Source organism: Ylistrum balloti, unplaced genomic scaffold, assembly GCF_031769215.1.
Source record: "Ylistrum balloti isolate Yb309-2 unplaced genomic scaffold, AGI_CSIRO_Ybal_v1 Utg371740, whole genome shotgun sequence".
Lineage (NCBI taxonomy): Eukaryota > Metazoa > Mollusca > Bivalvia > Pectinida > Pectinidae > Ylistrum > Ylistrum balloti.
The window spans coordinates 488422-506678 of NW_026782874.1; the positions used below are offsets into that span (position 1 = coordinate 488422).

At 32.8% G+C, this 18257-nt stretch overlaps 2 protein-coding genes across 2 annotated transcripts; one reads left to right on the top strand and one right to left on the bottom strand.

Annotated features, from left to right (window-relative positions):
- Positions 1–991: 991 nt before the first annotated feature.
- On the top strand, positions 992–5618 carry LOC132563466 (ankyrin repeat domain-containing protein 45-like). Its single transcript, XM_060228224.1, has 5 exons — positions 992–1295; positions 1648–1815; positions 2120–2214; positions 2527–2665; positions 5593–5618. The coding sequence occupies exons 1-5, from the start codon at positions 992–994 to the stop codon at positions 5616–5618; spliced, it is 732 nt and encodes a 243-aa protein (XP_060084207.1).
- Positions 5619–5832: 214 nt separating this feature from the next.
- On the bottom strand, positions 5833–18048 carry LOC132563477 (FAD-dependent oxidoreductase domain-containing protein 1-like). Its single transcript, XM_060228235.1, has 10 exons — positions 17965–18048; positions 16783–17193; positions 16043–16172; positions 14645–14744; positions 13994–14088; positions 12899–13059; positions 11207–11352; positions 10691–10826; positions 10110–10214; positions 5833–9941 (listed from the first exon to the last, which is right to left on the bottom strand). The coding sequence occupies exons 2-10, from the start codon at positions 17188–17190 to the stop codon at positions 9696–9698; spliced, it is 1527 nt and encodes a 508-aa protein (XP_060084218.1). The 5' UTR covers positions 17191–17193; positions 17965–18048; the 3' UTR covers positions 5833–9695.
- Positions 18049–18257: the final 209 nt, after the last annotated feature.

The window sequence follows — 18257 nt, forward strand, 5'->3', positions numbered from 1 at the left end:
CCTAATGTCGTGTGTAATTGTAAGAAATACTTTTGTCGTAAGATGACCGTTGTATATCTAACTGACAAATTCCCCAAATGTTGATGTGAACTCACTTTTTCTAATCATTAATAATTGCATTACTGTTCATTCATGTGTTAATTGACAAACACATTGATACATATAAGTTATCATCTTCGGAGTGTGAAAAAAAGATACATTTGTGTTGAGGCTTTCTTTTATTGCGACATACAAAAATAATTTATACAAATCCTTGTCTACAAATTTACTTACTTTCAGTATCCTCCAAAAGACGACGCACACATTTCAATCTTGTTTCATCAATTGTTAAAAAATAATTCGCAGCTAGATGATTGTTACTTTCAGGCCTAATGTACATCACAATGCAGAAATTCAAAAATAAAATAATAATTCTCATTTTCTGCATTTGTACTTTATAGATAACTTAAATAATTTTCTTAAATAATTCATTGTGTAATATTAAGTAGCGATATAATCTTATTTCAGACATTAAAAAGAAAAGGCATGATAATTTAATTAAATTGCAAACAGTTTTTAATTCATTACCTAAGTCGGTGATTTGGGACAATTGATTGTTCATGTTCCGGAATAATACTACCCTACATTGGCCTTGAAATTAAACATATACTCCATATGTGAAAACATCAATCAATTGATATTAGACTCCGTTAGATGTTATGGTTAATGCTATTTTCCCAGACCATATAAAATTCTATTCATTTGTTATATATTGTTGTAATTCAAAATGAAATCACGGACTTAGATATAATGCTAAACTAAAACCAGTTGAGAGCCGGAATTATTTAACCGTATCGACACCGTTAGTTTTAAAATTAGTGTATCCCATTATTGTCGTATAGACGCTTTACGCTGAATACACTTCCTTTCTCTGCAAACGTCACAAAGACCATGTCAGAAACGTCATTTGTTTGGATGGAAACAAACGCAGAGTGAACTTTGTGAGAAAAAGATGACGAACGAAACACCGACAAATGAGGGCCAATCAGGAGAAGAGGAACCAGTAGAAGAAGTAGAGGTTTTACTTCCAAATACTACTATTGTAACACACTGTGTTTTGAAAAACGATGTTGAAAGACTTGTGCAATGTTTTGAGAGCGACGAGGACCCATATAAAGAGACAGTTGGCGAGCTAATAAACCAGCGCGATGATGATGGAAAGGCACCGCTCGACATTGCAGCCACGTTAGACCGTGTAGACATTGCTAAAGAACTCATTACGAGAGGAGCTGATGTTAATTCTGTGACAACAAAAGGTATCAAAATTAAGATATCCAGATAGCGTTCAAGACCTTAGATTTCTTCTGCCAAAAATGCAGTTATGGAAACCAATTACATTTTGTAGCTATAACAAAATAGTCTGTGTTGACTACATTTTATAGTTTATGTTTCTAGCTATTACATGTATTATATATTTATATATTGATTAAATATTGTTGAATCAAATGCAATAATTTTTATTTTAATTACAGACTGAATTTGCAGAACATAACTTTGTCATTATGGAAACCAATTACATTTTGTAGCTATAACAAAATAGTCTTGACTACATATAGGTAGCTATTACATGTATTATATATTTATATATTGAAATATTTTGACCTTCAGGATATTGTGCCCTTCATCATGCCAGTGCGTGGGGACGTATTGGTGTACTGAAAGTTCTCATTGAAGCTCAGGCTGGACTACAGCATAGGAATACAAATAATGAACGTCCCAGAGAGACTGCTCTACGATATAATCAAACAGAATGTGTAGATTACTTAGACTGGGCAGGTCAGTTTTTATCAAAATTATTTCATAAGAAAAGTAACATATTAATTATTCTAGTCTGTAGCAGATAGCATCACAGTAAAATTATATGTGTGTCCTATTATCTCGTTTATTTCATATGCAGGGATAATACCAAGTCAAATTCATTAACGTGAAAAAAACAGGATGCTTAATAATGGACCTGCAAACTGTAAATAAGGTGGCAGGATGATAAACTCACAGTGCTCATCTGATGTTTTGTTATGCATGTATTGTATTCAAATTCTTTAATCATTTGTCTGATAATAATAATGCTGTGTTGTTATAGAAGCTAAAGTAGCTCTACAGGATGCTATACGTAATGCCCAGGAGACCATTGCAGATCCTGAGAAAGTTCAAGGCAGACTCACTAAAGATGACAAGGTAAAATAATACATATATACACATTATTGTTTATATGGGATTTAGTACATATTCCCATTTACAAATGGTGTGGGGAAAAAGTACTCTGGGTTGGAACAGTTATGTTGGAAAGAGAAATGTATTGTACAGTGTACTTGTACTGAAATGAATATAAGAATGAAACAGCTAGGAGTATGGTTAAAAGAAATTGTATATTGTACTAACTTTATTCCATACTAGATATTTAAACATTTATTTGTGCCTTATCAGTCTGCTTTACAAGTGTATTGTATAATGTGTCAGTTTGTTAGTTTTGTTTTTTTCACTGTACAGAACCTGACTCTGAACACCTGTAAGGAAAAGACTGAATGGGTTGATAATACAGTTGATGCTACAACACAGGACTTCCTTGTACAGAAACAGGCTTTTGATGAAATCCTTGCCCCGATCTACCAGAAATTATCAGAACCAGGTAATTAAAAAATGAATACATGATAATGAAATCAAGGTAGAGTAAACTAAGTCCATCAAAAATATTGAATTCAAGCAGGTAAGACCAAGGACCTCGATTTATTGATAAAATTGTATCAGATTTAAATGGAAAGTGAAAAATCAGCATTGGATCATTATTATACTGTTACAATATATACTAACAATATGTGGTTAATGTCATAAAATGTCTAGGTTGGTTTTCTTGTGTTATCATTAGTCAGTAAGATATCCTATTTGATACAAAAAATTAATACTGTAAAGAACATTTTCTCTGATGTTTCACACTTCTACAGTTACAATAAGCAAAAGGTATGTGAAAATGTATTTCAAGAAGAGCAAAACATCCTGCTTTATTAAATCATAAAAAAAACCAAAAAAGCCCAGACCTCTTTGGCAAATTGAACAGTTTTAGTATGTGAAATACACCACTGTGTACATATTTTATTTTGAATGAGAAAGTAAAAGGCAAAGTTAAACATTGATAGAAATTAATGTTGTATTTCTTTCTCTACAGTGGAAACAGTAAGTAACTATTGAATGTCTGCATTTGTGGCATTGTACTACATTATCTAGTGTGGTTCATAAACTCATCGTTTGTATACAAGCGCAACACAGCATAACATTGTACTGTTTTAATGTGTGTTTTCATAATCTAATGTGTCAATATTACAATGATTTCATAGTAAATATATAATTGATATGGAGATGTAGATTTGAAGCAGATTTAAACAGAGCTGATTAAAAACAAATTGCAAAAAATGTTTATTGAAATTGTGAAATATCATTATGAATCTCTAATTGATAAATTGAAGCAATTATCACTCCTTAACTTGAATTTTAGAAAAATCACAATTTTTTTCATTGATCAAAATTGAAAAAAAACAGATTTATTGCAAAAAAGAAAGATTACAATATTTGCAAGGAAAAGCTGAGAATTTTTTTTGTGCAAAATCATGGCTTGATGTAAGTGGTTGAAATTTGTCTAATTTCTGTCATATTTGTATAATCAATGGTGTACCACTGGTCAGGCTTGTGTTACTGCATGTATTGGCTGGTAATGGGTGACTGAATCTAGTGTTGAATGCATTATGATTAGCACAAGTAGTGTTCTTTAAACATGATGGACTCTTGTTATCTGTTTTCGTGTCATTGTAATAATGAAGTACAATCTAATTAATTTAAACAAATATGTTATTATAATAACTGTGACTGATAATAGCCAGTTGCTGAAGTAGAAGCTCATGCAGTTCGGAGATTTATCCACCCAATATTTATATATGTAACTGACGTAGTTGTGTTGCTGATCAATGTTGTATGACAAGACAATTTTAGTACATTGTAGTCTAATTGAATGACTATTTGTTGTTGTACTTGTAAACTATTAGCTCTAAATAACACATTATCAAGAGACAAAATCTAAATTTTAATTAACATTTTGTTTAATCTAACCTTAATCATAATCCAAGACATGTGATCCAAGATTTTAACTACCAGGGTAACATGCACTCTGCCTAAAACTTGACATTTCAATGTGGACTTTTCTGACAACACAATGTAATGTTTAACAAATAGATTCTACAATGAGGAATTTGCTACATTCTGGGCAAATTACATAGCCCTAGGAATATCTAGTTTTACAGAGTGTAATGTTTCTGAGTATTTTTTTAAAAAAAGTTATCAGTAAGTAATATTGATGATTGTGAGGAATTGTTCATTATTGTGAGTAAAGTAACCATCAGAGTATAACACATAAAATATCCATTTGTTGTGATGGTTTTCTCATCAGATTATTACTTTCAAATGTATATCAAGGGAACAAGCTAGAATAAAACAAAGTTGATCATAGGAAACTGCAAACACATGTAGATCAAATGACACAAACTTTATGCTGTCCTTCATCTCTCTCATGGTGTCATGAGCAACAAACATCATGCTCTTGCAATGGTTTTGCATGTATTTCCCCTGATGTGTCACATCTTCCCCACTTCCCTCAACATCCTGGTGAATTATCTGTATCCTCACAGCCAGTCTGCACATACTTCCTGCTCTGATCTCAATTAAATATGATTTTGTTTTCAAAAATAAAGAATTTTTTTTCTCTTTGATCATTTAAATTTTCATCATTATCATTTTAATTTTAAGTGTTTACACATGAAATGGTTAATTAATTGGTATTATGGGATGTTGTCATTCTTAATGCATACTTATAGCAAGTAATTTTGAATTTCCAAATTATAAACAAAAACAAGAGGGTGGCAGATATCTGTCACAAAAACACTTTGCAAAGAGGATATGTTTGTGAATTTATATATACCATTACATAACTATTTGTATGTTGAAGATATGTTACCTTACAGAGAGCAATATTAATCTCATTATCTCAGCTTCTATCACTTTATGTATTTATTTGAGTCATTAAGTTGTATTAAAATATACAAGTATCTTCTGAAAATTTCAACAAATTTTAGCGTCATCCATCCTGTTGTTTGTTCCAAATTTCAATAAATTTCTGAAATGACATATAACATGTAATATTACAGAAAAATTATATTTGAGATACATTTTTATATCTCTCTAAGCTACATATGCATATCAAACACTACTAGTAAGTTTAAACGCATTATCATGAAAAACACAGTATCAGACTATCATATTTGTTTTCCTGAATTTTTTTATATTTCTTTAAAAAGTGTTTGATATTTATGGAGGACAGTGTATAAATATATTTCATCAGTGAAAATGGTATTGTAAACATTGTTTATACATATATAATTATGATAATGGTAAAGTGTAGATGATTCTGTAACCAATTTTAACCTAGATATCTGATAACAGATTTTAACAAGTAATGCCAAATTCTCACTGAATGTTTAAAAATTGATGATTCTTTTCTTTTATCTTTTTTAGCCACAGAGAGGCCAGAAAAAAAGTAGATAAGTGTCTTATTTGGTGGACTTTGATATTCTTACCCAGTGGTTTGACATACCTTGGTGTACGACAACGCAACACAAACCATGATGGAGGTGCTTCAATAAGGCACTGTATATCTGGCAATACTGATACTTTGTATATTGTAAATAAGGCGTGGCAGTCATGTGCATGCATATATTCATAAGGACGATGAAGAACAATTCAGTCAACAAAATAAACTGTCCATTTTTTGTATTATTTATCTCCGTTTTACATACTTTAAAGCATTGTACCTGTATTAGCCATTTATTCTATAAAATGTTTCAGATCTATCACAAATAAATGTCTTAGTTTTAAGACCCTCATGGTTAAAGTTATCTATCAAAATCCTCTCTTTCCCTTCTCCATACTTATAAATTCCTTTTGACGTAAAAGAGAAATATACATTGGAATATATATTATAATATACATAAAAAACTATAAATAAAAATCCTTTCCTGAAATGTATTTCCATTCAGCAAAGAAGTAATGAAGACATGATTTTCAAGATGGTAGGAATGACGTCCATCTTTAATGTCATGTGAGTATTTCCTCTGTAGCATTTTGATTCAGTAGAACAAGAAATTTCAAGAACAAATGCCCAATGAGCCTCATGTATTGATTTTAATCTAGTTTTAGGAAACTTGAAAAGCCTATGAAGTGGATGAGTTGAAAGACCATAGAAAGTAAGAAGAAAAATTTCATTTTACAAATCAAGAGATTTGTTTATATATCATCGACAACCAATTCACAAACGAAAGTTTAATATTATGAGCATATCACATAAATGTAATTGATATTCTAAAAAATAAAATTGAGAGATTCACAGTTTGTTTCATGAATTCATGGACAAAACACATCTCTTTAGCATCAACCTTTTGTAAAACTGCAAAAGTCTTTGACCTCGAAAAACAGCATTCATAGGGTTAGGTATTATTGCAGGACTTAAAACATTACAAAATGCATCCCTCTAGCACTCAAAATTAACATTACTAGTAACACTCAAAAGACATATTGTACACAAAATTATGAATAACATACACATAATGTATGTATTTATTCCAATAGCTCAAATTTCAAGGTATGTTTAGATACATTGATGTGATTATACTTAGTTGTATCTTAATGCCATTTTAAATAGTACACACATAATTGTAGCTGCACAATAAATGTGACTATACCTGGATGTACATATATAAATATCACTGAGAAATTCCTATATGCATAATAAACAGCTACAGTATAAATTAAAGCAGGCTATTTTGTTTAAAATAAATTCAGATTATAATTTTTTAACCATGATCATTAATGCCTTCTTGAAAAGTTTTCCATATTAAATGTAATGACTTAAACATGATTTTAATGCCGTCCTTTTATTTTATGGAGGTAATATCTATAGATAACCAACAACTGTAAAATCATTATTTTCCTGAGAGGGAATTATTTTCGTTTATTTCATGGTTGAGTTTATTATTGCTTTACATCCTATTATCACTGTAATGTAAGGACATGCTAGGTTTGGAGGGGTGGACAAAAACCAGAGTTTCCTCATCAAAATCCCTGACCTTCAGCTAGTACCTGGAAACTGCCCCATGTAGGTCTTGAACCCATGACCCTGAGGTGAAGGGCTAGTGATAAAGACAGTCGAAGGCCTTAATACTCGCCTACCATGGCCCAATTTCATGGGTACCCATAATACACAAATACATGTGTCTAATTAATGTTAAAAATTAAGATGATTTATTGGGCTATTCTTCATACATGAAATCAAATATTCACAAAATGGTATTTAGAAACAAAAAAGTAACAAAAAAAGAAGATTAAAATTGCACCCAACAAAAAATAATCATTTTTAAAGGCAGGTTTTACAGCATGACACTTAGCCATCAGAACCATATACATATATGCTTGTACTTGTGTATGTGTCTGCTGTCAAATAAAAAGTTAAAATTTGTTATATAAAATAATGTTCTGACTTCTTTTATATAACTAAGAATAAGCAATGATTTCATTGTGAGTACACTTATCAAGGTTCATAATATAAACTCTAGGAAAAAACATGCAAAGAAATCAAAGATTTTACAATTCCATTACTATAACAGGACATTTATAAACAACTGATTATAATGTTTAACTGGAATAAGGATGGGTAAAAAACATCACAGACAAAATTAAGAACACAACACAAAAATAATACTAACAGAAATATCTGTAACAGTATACAGATGTATTTTCTCTCATATGATTGAAATATTGCAGTGTATATGATACTTTTATGAAAATCATTACATCTTTTAAAGGAAAATATTTGGCAAAAGAATGGAAGAATCAATAGTATATTCCTTGACATGATAAAGCAATGACTTTGACAATAGGACTGCACTATATTGAAATGGCCAGTGCAAGTAGCATCAATTCTGAACTGACATAAAATCAGCATTGTATATAGCAAATAACCATTAATTCAACATTCTTTTTATCAGCCAATGGACAGAAAATCAACAATGTTTATGTATAGTGTAAAGAAAGCACCATGTATTTAGATTGGTTAATTCTTCAAACATTTTGTTCTAAAATAAGCTAAGAAACTGGACAAGGGGCCATTCGAAGCACTTACAAAAAAGCAACTAGAAACCAAGTTTATCACATGACCACATGAGGCCAACACATTACTTCTTAATCAGAGTCAGGGGATTGGTTTACCAAACCAGAAGGCCAACACATTACTTGTTACTCAGAGTCTAAGGTTGGGATAAACACAGGACACCAAGAAGCCAACACATTACTTAATACTCAGAGTCAAGGGGTGGGCTTACCACAGGACACCAAGAGGCCAACACATTACTTACTACTAAGAGACAAGGGGCCAACACATTACTTGTTACTCTGAGCCTTGGAGTGGGCTTACCATAGGACACCAAGAGGCCTACACATTAATTGTTACTCAGAGTCAAGGGGTAGGCTTTCCACAGGACACCAAGAGGCCTACACATTAATTGTTACTCAGAGTCAAGGGGTAGGCTTAGCACAGGACACCAAGAGGCCTACACATTGCTTGTTACTCAGAGTCAAGGGGTGGGCTTACCATAGGACACCATGAGGCCTACACATTACTTGTTACTCAGAGTCAAGGGGTGGGCTTACCACAGGACACCAAGTGGCCAACACATTACTTCTTAATCAGAGTCAGGGGGTTGGTTTACCACAGGACACCAGAAGGCCAACACATTACTTACTACTCAGAGTGAGGGGGTGGGCTTACCACAGGACACCAACAGGCCTACACATTACTTACTACTCAAGAGTCAAGGGGTGGGCTTACCACAGGACACCAGGAGGCCAACACTTTACTTGTTACTCGGAGTCTGGAAGTGAGCTTATAACAGAACACCATCTCTGATTTGCAGTCAGTCTTGGCTTATCATAGCACACTGAAATAGTACTAACTTATTACCTGACATGGGAATGTTGTCAGATTAACAAGGTATGTTATCAATGAATACAAATCATTTAATTACGTAACCCGCCTGTTAATATTGCTTTTATATGTCACTATTGTAATACACCTAGGAGTTTTTATCATTATCATAACTAAAAATGGAACAACAAAATGATCACTTTTGTTTATCTTCATCTTCCAAATTGAATTTAAACTAGTCAAAATGTAACTTTTCAGAGTTATGTGATAGAAAGTATCTAAAAATTTGATTTGATTTCATAAGAAATTTTAAAAATCAGCTCAAAGTTTAAATTCTTGCTAGCCAAGGCCCAAAGAAATAAAAAATTCCAAGACTTAATTCACAAAATCTCATGCAAAAATGGAAACTCATTCAAGATCCTATATATTTTACCTTAGCAAAACATGTGATAAGATTCACATATTGTAAACATACTTAATTTGGTGCACCACACCACAGAGAAACTGCAATTATCTCAATCATATCTCAGCTTAATACTTCCTGAGCTAAAATAAGATCAAATTTTTACTGTATATATATCAAATATATAATTAAATCAGTATATAAATAAGTGTTCATTCATATCCTCACATGATCATCACCTCACACAATACCAAGCTCTAACACTGGTTCGGTTCGTTCAAATTTGAACAGATCCAAGTCAATAAACTTATACTCATCATAAAGGATAAGCTCCATCAAAGCATGCCCAATACACAGTGCATGCTGTACCCCATGTCCACTCATGCCATTGGCAAAGTAAAAGTTTCTGTGAATAGGATGAGGACCTATCACCAAGTTCTGATCAAAGGTGTTATGGTCATAGTATCCAGCCCATGCACTCTTAACCTGAAAACAAAATCAAGCATTAAAAGATACCCATGTTTCTGTTAACATGCCAGTCAAAAACTGGGAGGTTATCAGGAAATATTTCTATTTTATAGTTTATACTAAAGTTATGCAGGAATCTTTGATTTCAGTTGTCTTTGAAATGGTAGGAATATCTATCTAAGTTACCTTCAACTTTTCAAAGGAAGGCACCCTGTGAGCCAAAGGTGGCCACACCTCCTCTTCAAAAAAGTTATAGTCCACTTCTAAATTACTCGCATCAGGTTCTTTATCCTTGAAACCAAAGGAAAAATGTAGGTAAATCATCAGTATTTCAGCTATGTTGTGTTGGTAATCTACATATACTGAAAACGTACATATCTTAGCAATATTATTTCAGAGCTAGAGTTCTAGAGATACAGTGCTGTAATATGATCGAGATGACTGAAATTTCATAAGGTTGAGAATCAGATGGCAATTATTGTGAATGCAGAAATGCATCATTGCGTTACTTGTTCAAAATGTATATTCTGTTAAAATTACGCTGCTAAAGAGAAGATCTCTCTAGCCAAGTGGTTTATTGAGTGTAGTATTTACCAGGGATACCTAAGTATGTTTTCAGTATGCTTATTTCAGCATGTACAGAGAAATTGCCACCCATGACATGATTCTGACATACTGGCCATTGTTCTGCTTAGAACTCCCTGTGTTTTACTCTAGCATCAGCAAATTTTCTTAAAGGGATATTTTGATGTAAAAATTTGACAAACCTCATATGGACTTCCTCCAAGAAGAAAATGGCCTCCTAGTCCTTCTGGACGAAAATACATTCCTGATGTATCTACTACCAAGGGGCATTCAAGTCCTGGACCTTCTGGACAATGAGTTACATACACAAACCTCTTCCTGTCGAAAAAAATTATCACTCAGTCCAAAATAATAATGGTTATTTAAGGACTTTGATTCATTACTAGACATTTAGTTTGATATGGTTATGTAGTACCTTCTCTCCACAGGATACAAGATTAGTACACAAGAGACATCTACATACATGAATCATTACATATTTTCTACTGATTTAGCACCCCTCAAAAACTTTTCTAGTGAAAGACTTATGTGGTCAAAAGTATAACTTAAAAAGTGTATAGTGAGCTATTTTGTCACTAGAGATTAAATTTAATGTTGCCAATCTCTCCTCAAGATATATACAAGACATTAATCAACAAGACATATGTAGAGTTTCTACACACTGAAGTATCTCATTAACACCCTTTGTGGCAACTGACCGTGGCTCCACAGGTAGGCCAACGGATAAAGGTCCAGTCCCTGTTCCTATGCCTGCCAGTTTGGCAACTTCTCCAGCCCAGGCACCAGCACAATTGATACACATTGCAAATTCCATGCTATCTGATGTTCCATCTGACCGTTTTATCTGGAAAATACGGCTAGTTCTGAATACTGGATTTAAAGTAATTCTGTACAAATCTAAGTGCCTTACTTTTTGAGGTAGAATTACCAGGTACCAACATGGTAAAATTTAAGGTGTCTGCCTAAAGTCCAGCAGTGTATGGCCATATTTCCCTTCAATTATTTAATTTCACTGAACTACAAGAGGTCTGTAAAGTAAAAGAAATTACAGTTTTGTCTGTCAGTCATTTAGTTGTTCTGATCAGTAAAAAAATCACATGTCTTAAGGGGAACTAACAGAAAGGAATGTATTTCTCAAGAAATGTCAATAACAGACTTTCATTGTCAAAATCCAAGATAGCCATCTGTCAGTTATTCTGCTTTTTCGATCTGTCCCAAAAAACCAAAAAGGAGCCAGCACAAAGCAAGGGAAAGCTTCAATAAAAATCTGAGACAGATCTATCTGGTGCTTCTTAACTAGTAGCAATAACAAGAATTGTTTACAAACAGATGACAGATGCAGGGTAATTTTAATAGCCAATCATCATCAAATGGTGGGCTGATGACGGGCAGAAAATCAATAATTTTTATACAGTATGACTATTTAGTCAGAACAATTGTTTAAATCTATAAAATTAGTTTATCCTGCAATTAACCCAGGGACCAACACTTAACTTTTGGCTTAAAGTAAGGGAGCTGAGCATAATCAATGACAACGATTTGCTAATATTTCTACTGAAACTCACCACCAGTAATACAATAAAACAAGTTTTAGATAATGAAGTCATGATGCAAGCAAACACTACAGTGACTACATTTTGATTTATTTTTTTGTCTTGACATTTGTGATGCTGATATCATGCCAACAAAGAGAAATCAGAATTATTTTTCATGACTGATCTGATGATGGTTGTGGCAGTCATCTTTCATTTCTGACGAGCATGAAATCAGAAACATTTGTCCAGTGCCCTATATTGATTATTGACACATAGCTTTACCAAAATCATTCAAATAGTATCTTATTTAGTCACATATATAAATAGTTCAAAATAACAGGTTCTGATCACACAAAGGAAATTTTCACAAATTGGCAGAGAAAAACTTATGGACGTCACATGACATATGGAACCCTATAACAATAGCTCGTATGTGCCTTTAGGCTCAGGTGAGCTGAAATACTTTAACTTCAACATTTACTTTTGTCAGTGATATTGAATATCACACTGTCACATGTTAGTGGAGGAAAGCATCAGTATCTACCTAATTATTTACAAAATGTTTTCGTTGCTAACTTCTCAATAACATTTTCAGCCAATATGATGATCTACAAATCACTCATTGACATGGCAGATAATAGATAAATTCCCTGTTCTCCATTTAATAGCAATCAAACAGGGATAACATTGATTGCAAACCTAATTTTTGAGTGATTCATCATTTCACAAATATTGATTCAGATACATAACTTTTAAAGATATGTTGTTTTGAAAACCTTTCAAAAAAAAAAAAAAATGCTTTTGATAAACTCCTTTGCAGTATCAGTTTTGTACATAATGTGAGAGCAAATTTACCTGAAGGCCTGACAGTCTTCCCATATCAATGTCATTTTGCCTATCACTCAGGAAAAAACCTTCCACTTCAGCATTCACATAGTTCACACCTAAACTAATGTTCTTCTTTTTCAATGCAGAGAGAAGTAACCAAGGATCAAACCAACCCTCACCTTGAATACCTTGAACAGAAAACCAGTTAAATAACATTATTTACCCAGTGTCAGTATGTAGCCAATAATAATAATAAATTTATTCAGGATAAATAAGTACAGATTTGTATACAAAACATATGAACATATGGCACATATAACATGTTATACATAATCAGGAATAAGTTGTTAGCTATATCTTTAATGTATCAGATAGTTATAATTATTAATAAAGACAAAAGTACATATATACTAGGATTTCCCAAAAAAGTGTTAAAACGCTTATTTCCATTGGGGTCCTTTAATCCTTAATATGTTTATGCAGAATGACTCTTCCAACCAGGTTAGTTTAAAAGCTTAAACTTACAAAACTTTGGATAAAACAGAAGTTACCTGATGTTAGTATAAGATTTTGTCCATGAACAGTCACTCATATAGAAGGAGCTTCTCACCCCAAAGGAAATCTCACATGCTACTTTGTACCAGAATTTTCTGTCTTATCCAATCTGTTTGATACCTTTACATGATATTTAGCACCTTATGACATCATAGTTAAAGCGATGTTATATTCAATTGTCCTCCTTTGATATATAACTGAAAAGGGAGGTAATTTAATCAAAAGAAAGACTTTGGAAATTAAACTAGTCAGATTTATGAAATTATGACAAAAAGATTCTGCTTTCCCATATATGTTCCAGATCTATTTATCTCAGTCTCAGGATAACATTATGTAACATCTCATTCTTGACTTTACTTTGAATGAGATTTTGTTACAGAATGTTAGCAGTCATCCAAGATAAATTGATAAAAATGATGTACAGGTAACAGATTCTATTAATCTATAGACTTCCTGGCTAGAATAGTACAAATATTTCAATACCTGACAAATTGATTACTTATGTAATGAAGTGGTATGTTGTAAAATAAAACTGGAAAATATAACTATCATTAATCAGCATCTTACCCTGTGATGCACATTCAATGCCATCCAAGTTCAGCCAAGGGTATTTTTGAGCAAGGCGACTTTTAGTGAGCAGTTCTATATTGGCCCCAAGTTCTCTGTAATATAATGTATAACAATCAGCTATCTTTCAGTTTTGAAAAATTAGTTGAAACATAGACAGTTAATGTCAGCTGGGTGTTTGGATAGAAAATAACCTAAATATAGGACCCATCTGTAACCAGCCTTAAGTACACTGCTTACAGCATGTGCAAGATAACCATGCCTAATTTAATATGAAATTACACTATTATTATGTATAAGTATAAAAACTCCAGAGTTATTCCCCCCAAATGCTTGTCTTAATGTAAAAGTTGAATTTCACAAAATATAAGTCACATGGCCTCTCAAAGAGAGAAGTCACATTAAAGTTAAAGGAAAGCTACAATGTGCAAAATATAGATATCAAACAAACATATGTAACATGATATTTAGAGACTATTAATTGACCATTTTGATATCACACTCCCCCAGCCAGAGAGTCGTGATATCAGCAAGAGGGCCTAATGCCCATGGGCTGATATCAGTACTCAAGGGCTGATTGAGGAAATTTGAGATTTATCGCACATACAAAAACGGAGTAAACATATGATAAAATGCTATATGATTGCTAACCTCTGCATTGCGACACCCTTACTAAGGGTCTCAGCACTCTGTTCTGAGGCCAGGAAGAGGTATCCTTGGTGATGGAATTGAACATCAGGAGATTCCTGACCTATAAATAGAAGAATTTACAACTCATCAATCATAGGGTATTAACAAGTTTGAAGTGAAGACCTATCTGTATTACTAGCCAGGTACATTTAGTGTGTATTGTAGAACAAAAATTAATAAAACTTAATCATTTACCATTTTCATTGTTTCTGATGACCAATTCAATTACTTGAAGTGTAACATTTTATAAAATTTAACCAATTCTTGCCTTAAATTCAAGTGAAAATCATAGTACTTCAAAGTTAATTATTATAATCTTTGTATCTACAAGGAACATAATGGCCTTTTATCAAATGCTACAATCTTTTTTCTCTCTATTTTTGAGCCAAAGCCATATATCATCATAAGGATGAGTTTTTGATAAGAAAGTACAAATAGTAATGCATTTTATGAGAAATTTTGGCAAGTTTGAAGGACCTACCACCAGGTACAAACTGCCTTTTCATCACCCATATATAAGCTCACAAGCTCTGCAGTAATATTACTATCAGAATCACTATTATATTGCATTCACTTCTTAGTAGATAAAACAAATAAGGTTAACATGTATTACAAATGTACAGCTGGGTTTTTACCTTTGACTTTCATATGTCATCATGAACTACAGTGTAAAAAATCACATAGAACATAGAATTGCTTGTCAAACCTTACTGATCCAAACATTTTACCAAAAATTTGAATGTTTATTTAGAATTAAGATAAAAAGTTTCCCAATTCTTACCAACTAATCTTGAAAATCTAGGAAATATGTTGTTGAATGTGTGTCACATCAATTCAGACTTCAAATCTATTGATCAATTTCTATGATATATCTAAAATGAAACATCTACAATTCTATCCACATACCTTGAAATTTTTTCACCAATTCTTGTACTACTCAAATTATGTATTTCATCAATTCATGTGTTCATTTCTCAGGTCAATTCTTGGGTACATTTTATATGTTTCATCATTTTTGTATATACATGTATAGCACATATTTTACGAATTCTTGTGTATATTTCCCATTTCAATTATTTACACCAAAAACTGATCCAACATCTGGTTAAATCATTTCCAATTTTGTAGTAGTCCTCCACACATGGGTTCCTCAAGAATACAAAGTCCAGTTAAAAAAGAACTGGTTCTAAAGATGGCATATTTGTTGCTGAAACATGTCAGCTTTTGAAGCTTGCTGATATCTTCTAATGGATGTTGTCCACTCGTCTCTACCTTCATCTCATTTCAATTATTTAACCAGTTTTTTGTACCTACCCTATAAGACAATACTAAATCCATTTTTGTGAAGTGTTGACTTACCTAGAATGCCTAGATGCTGGCTTATGTTCCTGATGAAATCAGTAGTAAACATCGACATTAGGACATTCTCAGGAATGCTGAACTGGTGTCTCACACCACCAACCGACAGCATGCTTGAGGCTTGAGCATACTGCAAATGATGCAACTGAATTGTAGTGGAATATCAGCATATCAAAGTCAACCAGAAGTACAAAATTAATACAAATGTTCTATTTAAATAGCAAAGGCCCAGTAGAGGGCCAACAGATTCCAGGCTCAAAACAAGTGGACAGGCATATTACATCAATAGAAAATATAGTTTATCAGCAGAAGGTATTTCAGGTCTAACTGCAATACAATAGCATAAATACTGTAATACAGTTAAATTGGTCTGCTTATTACAAGATACTCTGGTTGTTGCTAATCTTCAAATCATCATAGCAGCGTCTAGTTTTGACATGATAAAGCATGACTAAATATCTCCTTAATGTTTATTTCATAATCTTGATACACATGTCTGTAAGTATGAGTATGTCATCAAATTAATTTGGAAGACCATAATTTTGATGAACAAACCAAACAAAATGCCTTTTTCTGTAAGAACAGTTTTAGCCTTTTAATCTAGCAATAAATTATATATTCATACTGGCTATGTTCTTTATAATTTCCAATCCACACACCTATGAGATGGTCTCCTTTAAAGATATTGCTCAGTCATGTCATTAATTAACAGATTTGTATATTTAATAATGGTAACTTACACTAGAATCCCGTTCTATGACTGTCACGCTGAGACCTTTGCGGCTTTGTTTCCTGATCCAGAATGCTGCTGCTGAGCCGACCAGTCCCCCACCAATAATAGCAATGTCTGATTGCTTTGGAACAAATGTGGAATCACTCTCATTACCTTTACCAATGATTATACCTTTTAAAGCATTTCCTGCACCTGTTCCATGTTCGGGATGAAGCTCAGACTCATGTGAATATTTGGGAGACTGACTTTTCCTAACGTTGCTGTCTTTTGAGGTAACTTTATTTGTTTTACTGTTGAAGACATCTTCTCCGTTGGTACACATATAACGTGATACACATGACCAGAACTGTGAGTGATATATCCTGTCCTTTCTCAGCACATTGTTGGTGACTTTCTTGAAAATTCTGGCTGACATTATCTTCAATAAAAATAAAGCAAAACATTCCAAATCCAACACTTAAATGTCTTTCACTAGTTAGTCAACACTGAAATGTCTTTAAAAGTCAATCTTTCTTTTTTTTAAAAAAAAAAAAAAAAAACTAGATCTGCAAGGTAAACTGTATAAACCATTGCCTGCATACTGACCCTTGCACAGGTCGCTAGTATTTGGCGTTTTCATATACGAAGGAATTCTGACTATCGGTCCGCGACCAAGCCAAAATAAAATCGCGAATAGATAGTCAGAACCCTTTACAATAATGTCCCTCCTGTGTTTGAAAACTGACTTTAAAATGCAAACCGAAATGCAGCAACACTATATTAAATCCATTGAACACAATTTTTTATGTTCCAAAAGCAAAAGGTGAGCAGAAACTGTCACATTTTATACATACAAGAAGATGTTCAATCTTTGTTGGTAAAGAAAAGACCATTACGTGCAGATAAAATTTTTAAGCCACACTCCGTCTACTTTTTGTGTTTTGAACTAAACGAATCGGTATGTGTTATACCATTTTCATTCCATTGAACATTGTTCCTTTGCTTGGCTTGAAATTACAAGTAAATGTCTGTAAACTATTCTGTCGGTAATTAAGGGAGTACAGTAACCTTGTAAATGGTTAAGTCTTTGCACGACAAGATCATGGTTCCTTCGTTCTTACATCTCCTTTAGGTGATATAATTCTCAAAGCAGTGACAGCACAATTATTTCACAGCTTTAGTATTTCTTCAACATTAATGAGTTGATTACCTCGGTTTTCCGTAAGACTTATCGCTAATGATGTTGACAGCTAAAACTCCCGTCCGATGCTTGTTATCGTGGAGGTGGCCATTACAAGAAGGGACGTAACTCTGTTTATGTGAAGTCAGTAAACACAGTGTGATCGAGACTCAGCACGAATAGAAATTTAATATTTTTTTCTAAGTTATCTTTTCTCAATAAGATGTTGTGTAAAAATGAAATATAGAAATCAGTCATATTTAAATAATTATTTATATCCTAAATTTCACACTAGTTCCTGGCGCTCTTAAATTCGCAAAAGT

What these genes read in the sequence shown, in the direction of transcription:
- LOC132563466 (XM_060228224.1), top strand. Translation starts at nt 992, where the DNA reads ATGACGAACGAAACACCGACAAATGAGGGCCAATCAGGAGAAGAGGAA. An exon ending in TAATTCTGTGACAACAAAAG is followed by an intron (nt 1,296 to 1,647) that starts GTATCAAAATTA and finishes TTTGACCTTCAG; the next exon opens with GATATTGTGCCCTTCATCAT. An exon ending in CCAGAAATTATCAGAACCAG is followed by an intron (nt 2,666 to 5,592) that starts GTAATTAAAAAA and finishes TATCTTTTTTAG; the next exon opens with CCACAGAGAGGCCAGAAAAA.
- LOC132563477 (XM_060228235.1), bottom strand. Translation starts at nt 17,190, where the DNA reads ATGTCAGCCAGAATTTTCAAGAAAGTCACCAACAATGTGCTGAGAAAG. An exon ending in CCAGCATCTAGGCATTCTAG is followed by an intron (nt 14,745 to 16,042) that starts GTAAGTCAACAC and finishes TTCTATTTATAG; the next exon opens with GTCAGGAATCTCCTGATGTT. An exon ending in GGCCTACCTGTGGAGCCACG is followed by an intron (nt 10,827 to 11,206) that starts GTCAGTTGCCAC and finishes TTTTTTCGACAG; the next exon opens with GAAGAGGTTTGTGTATGTAA.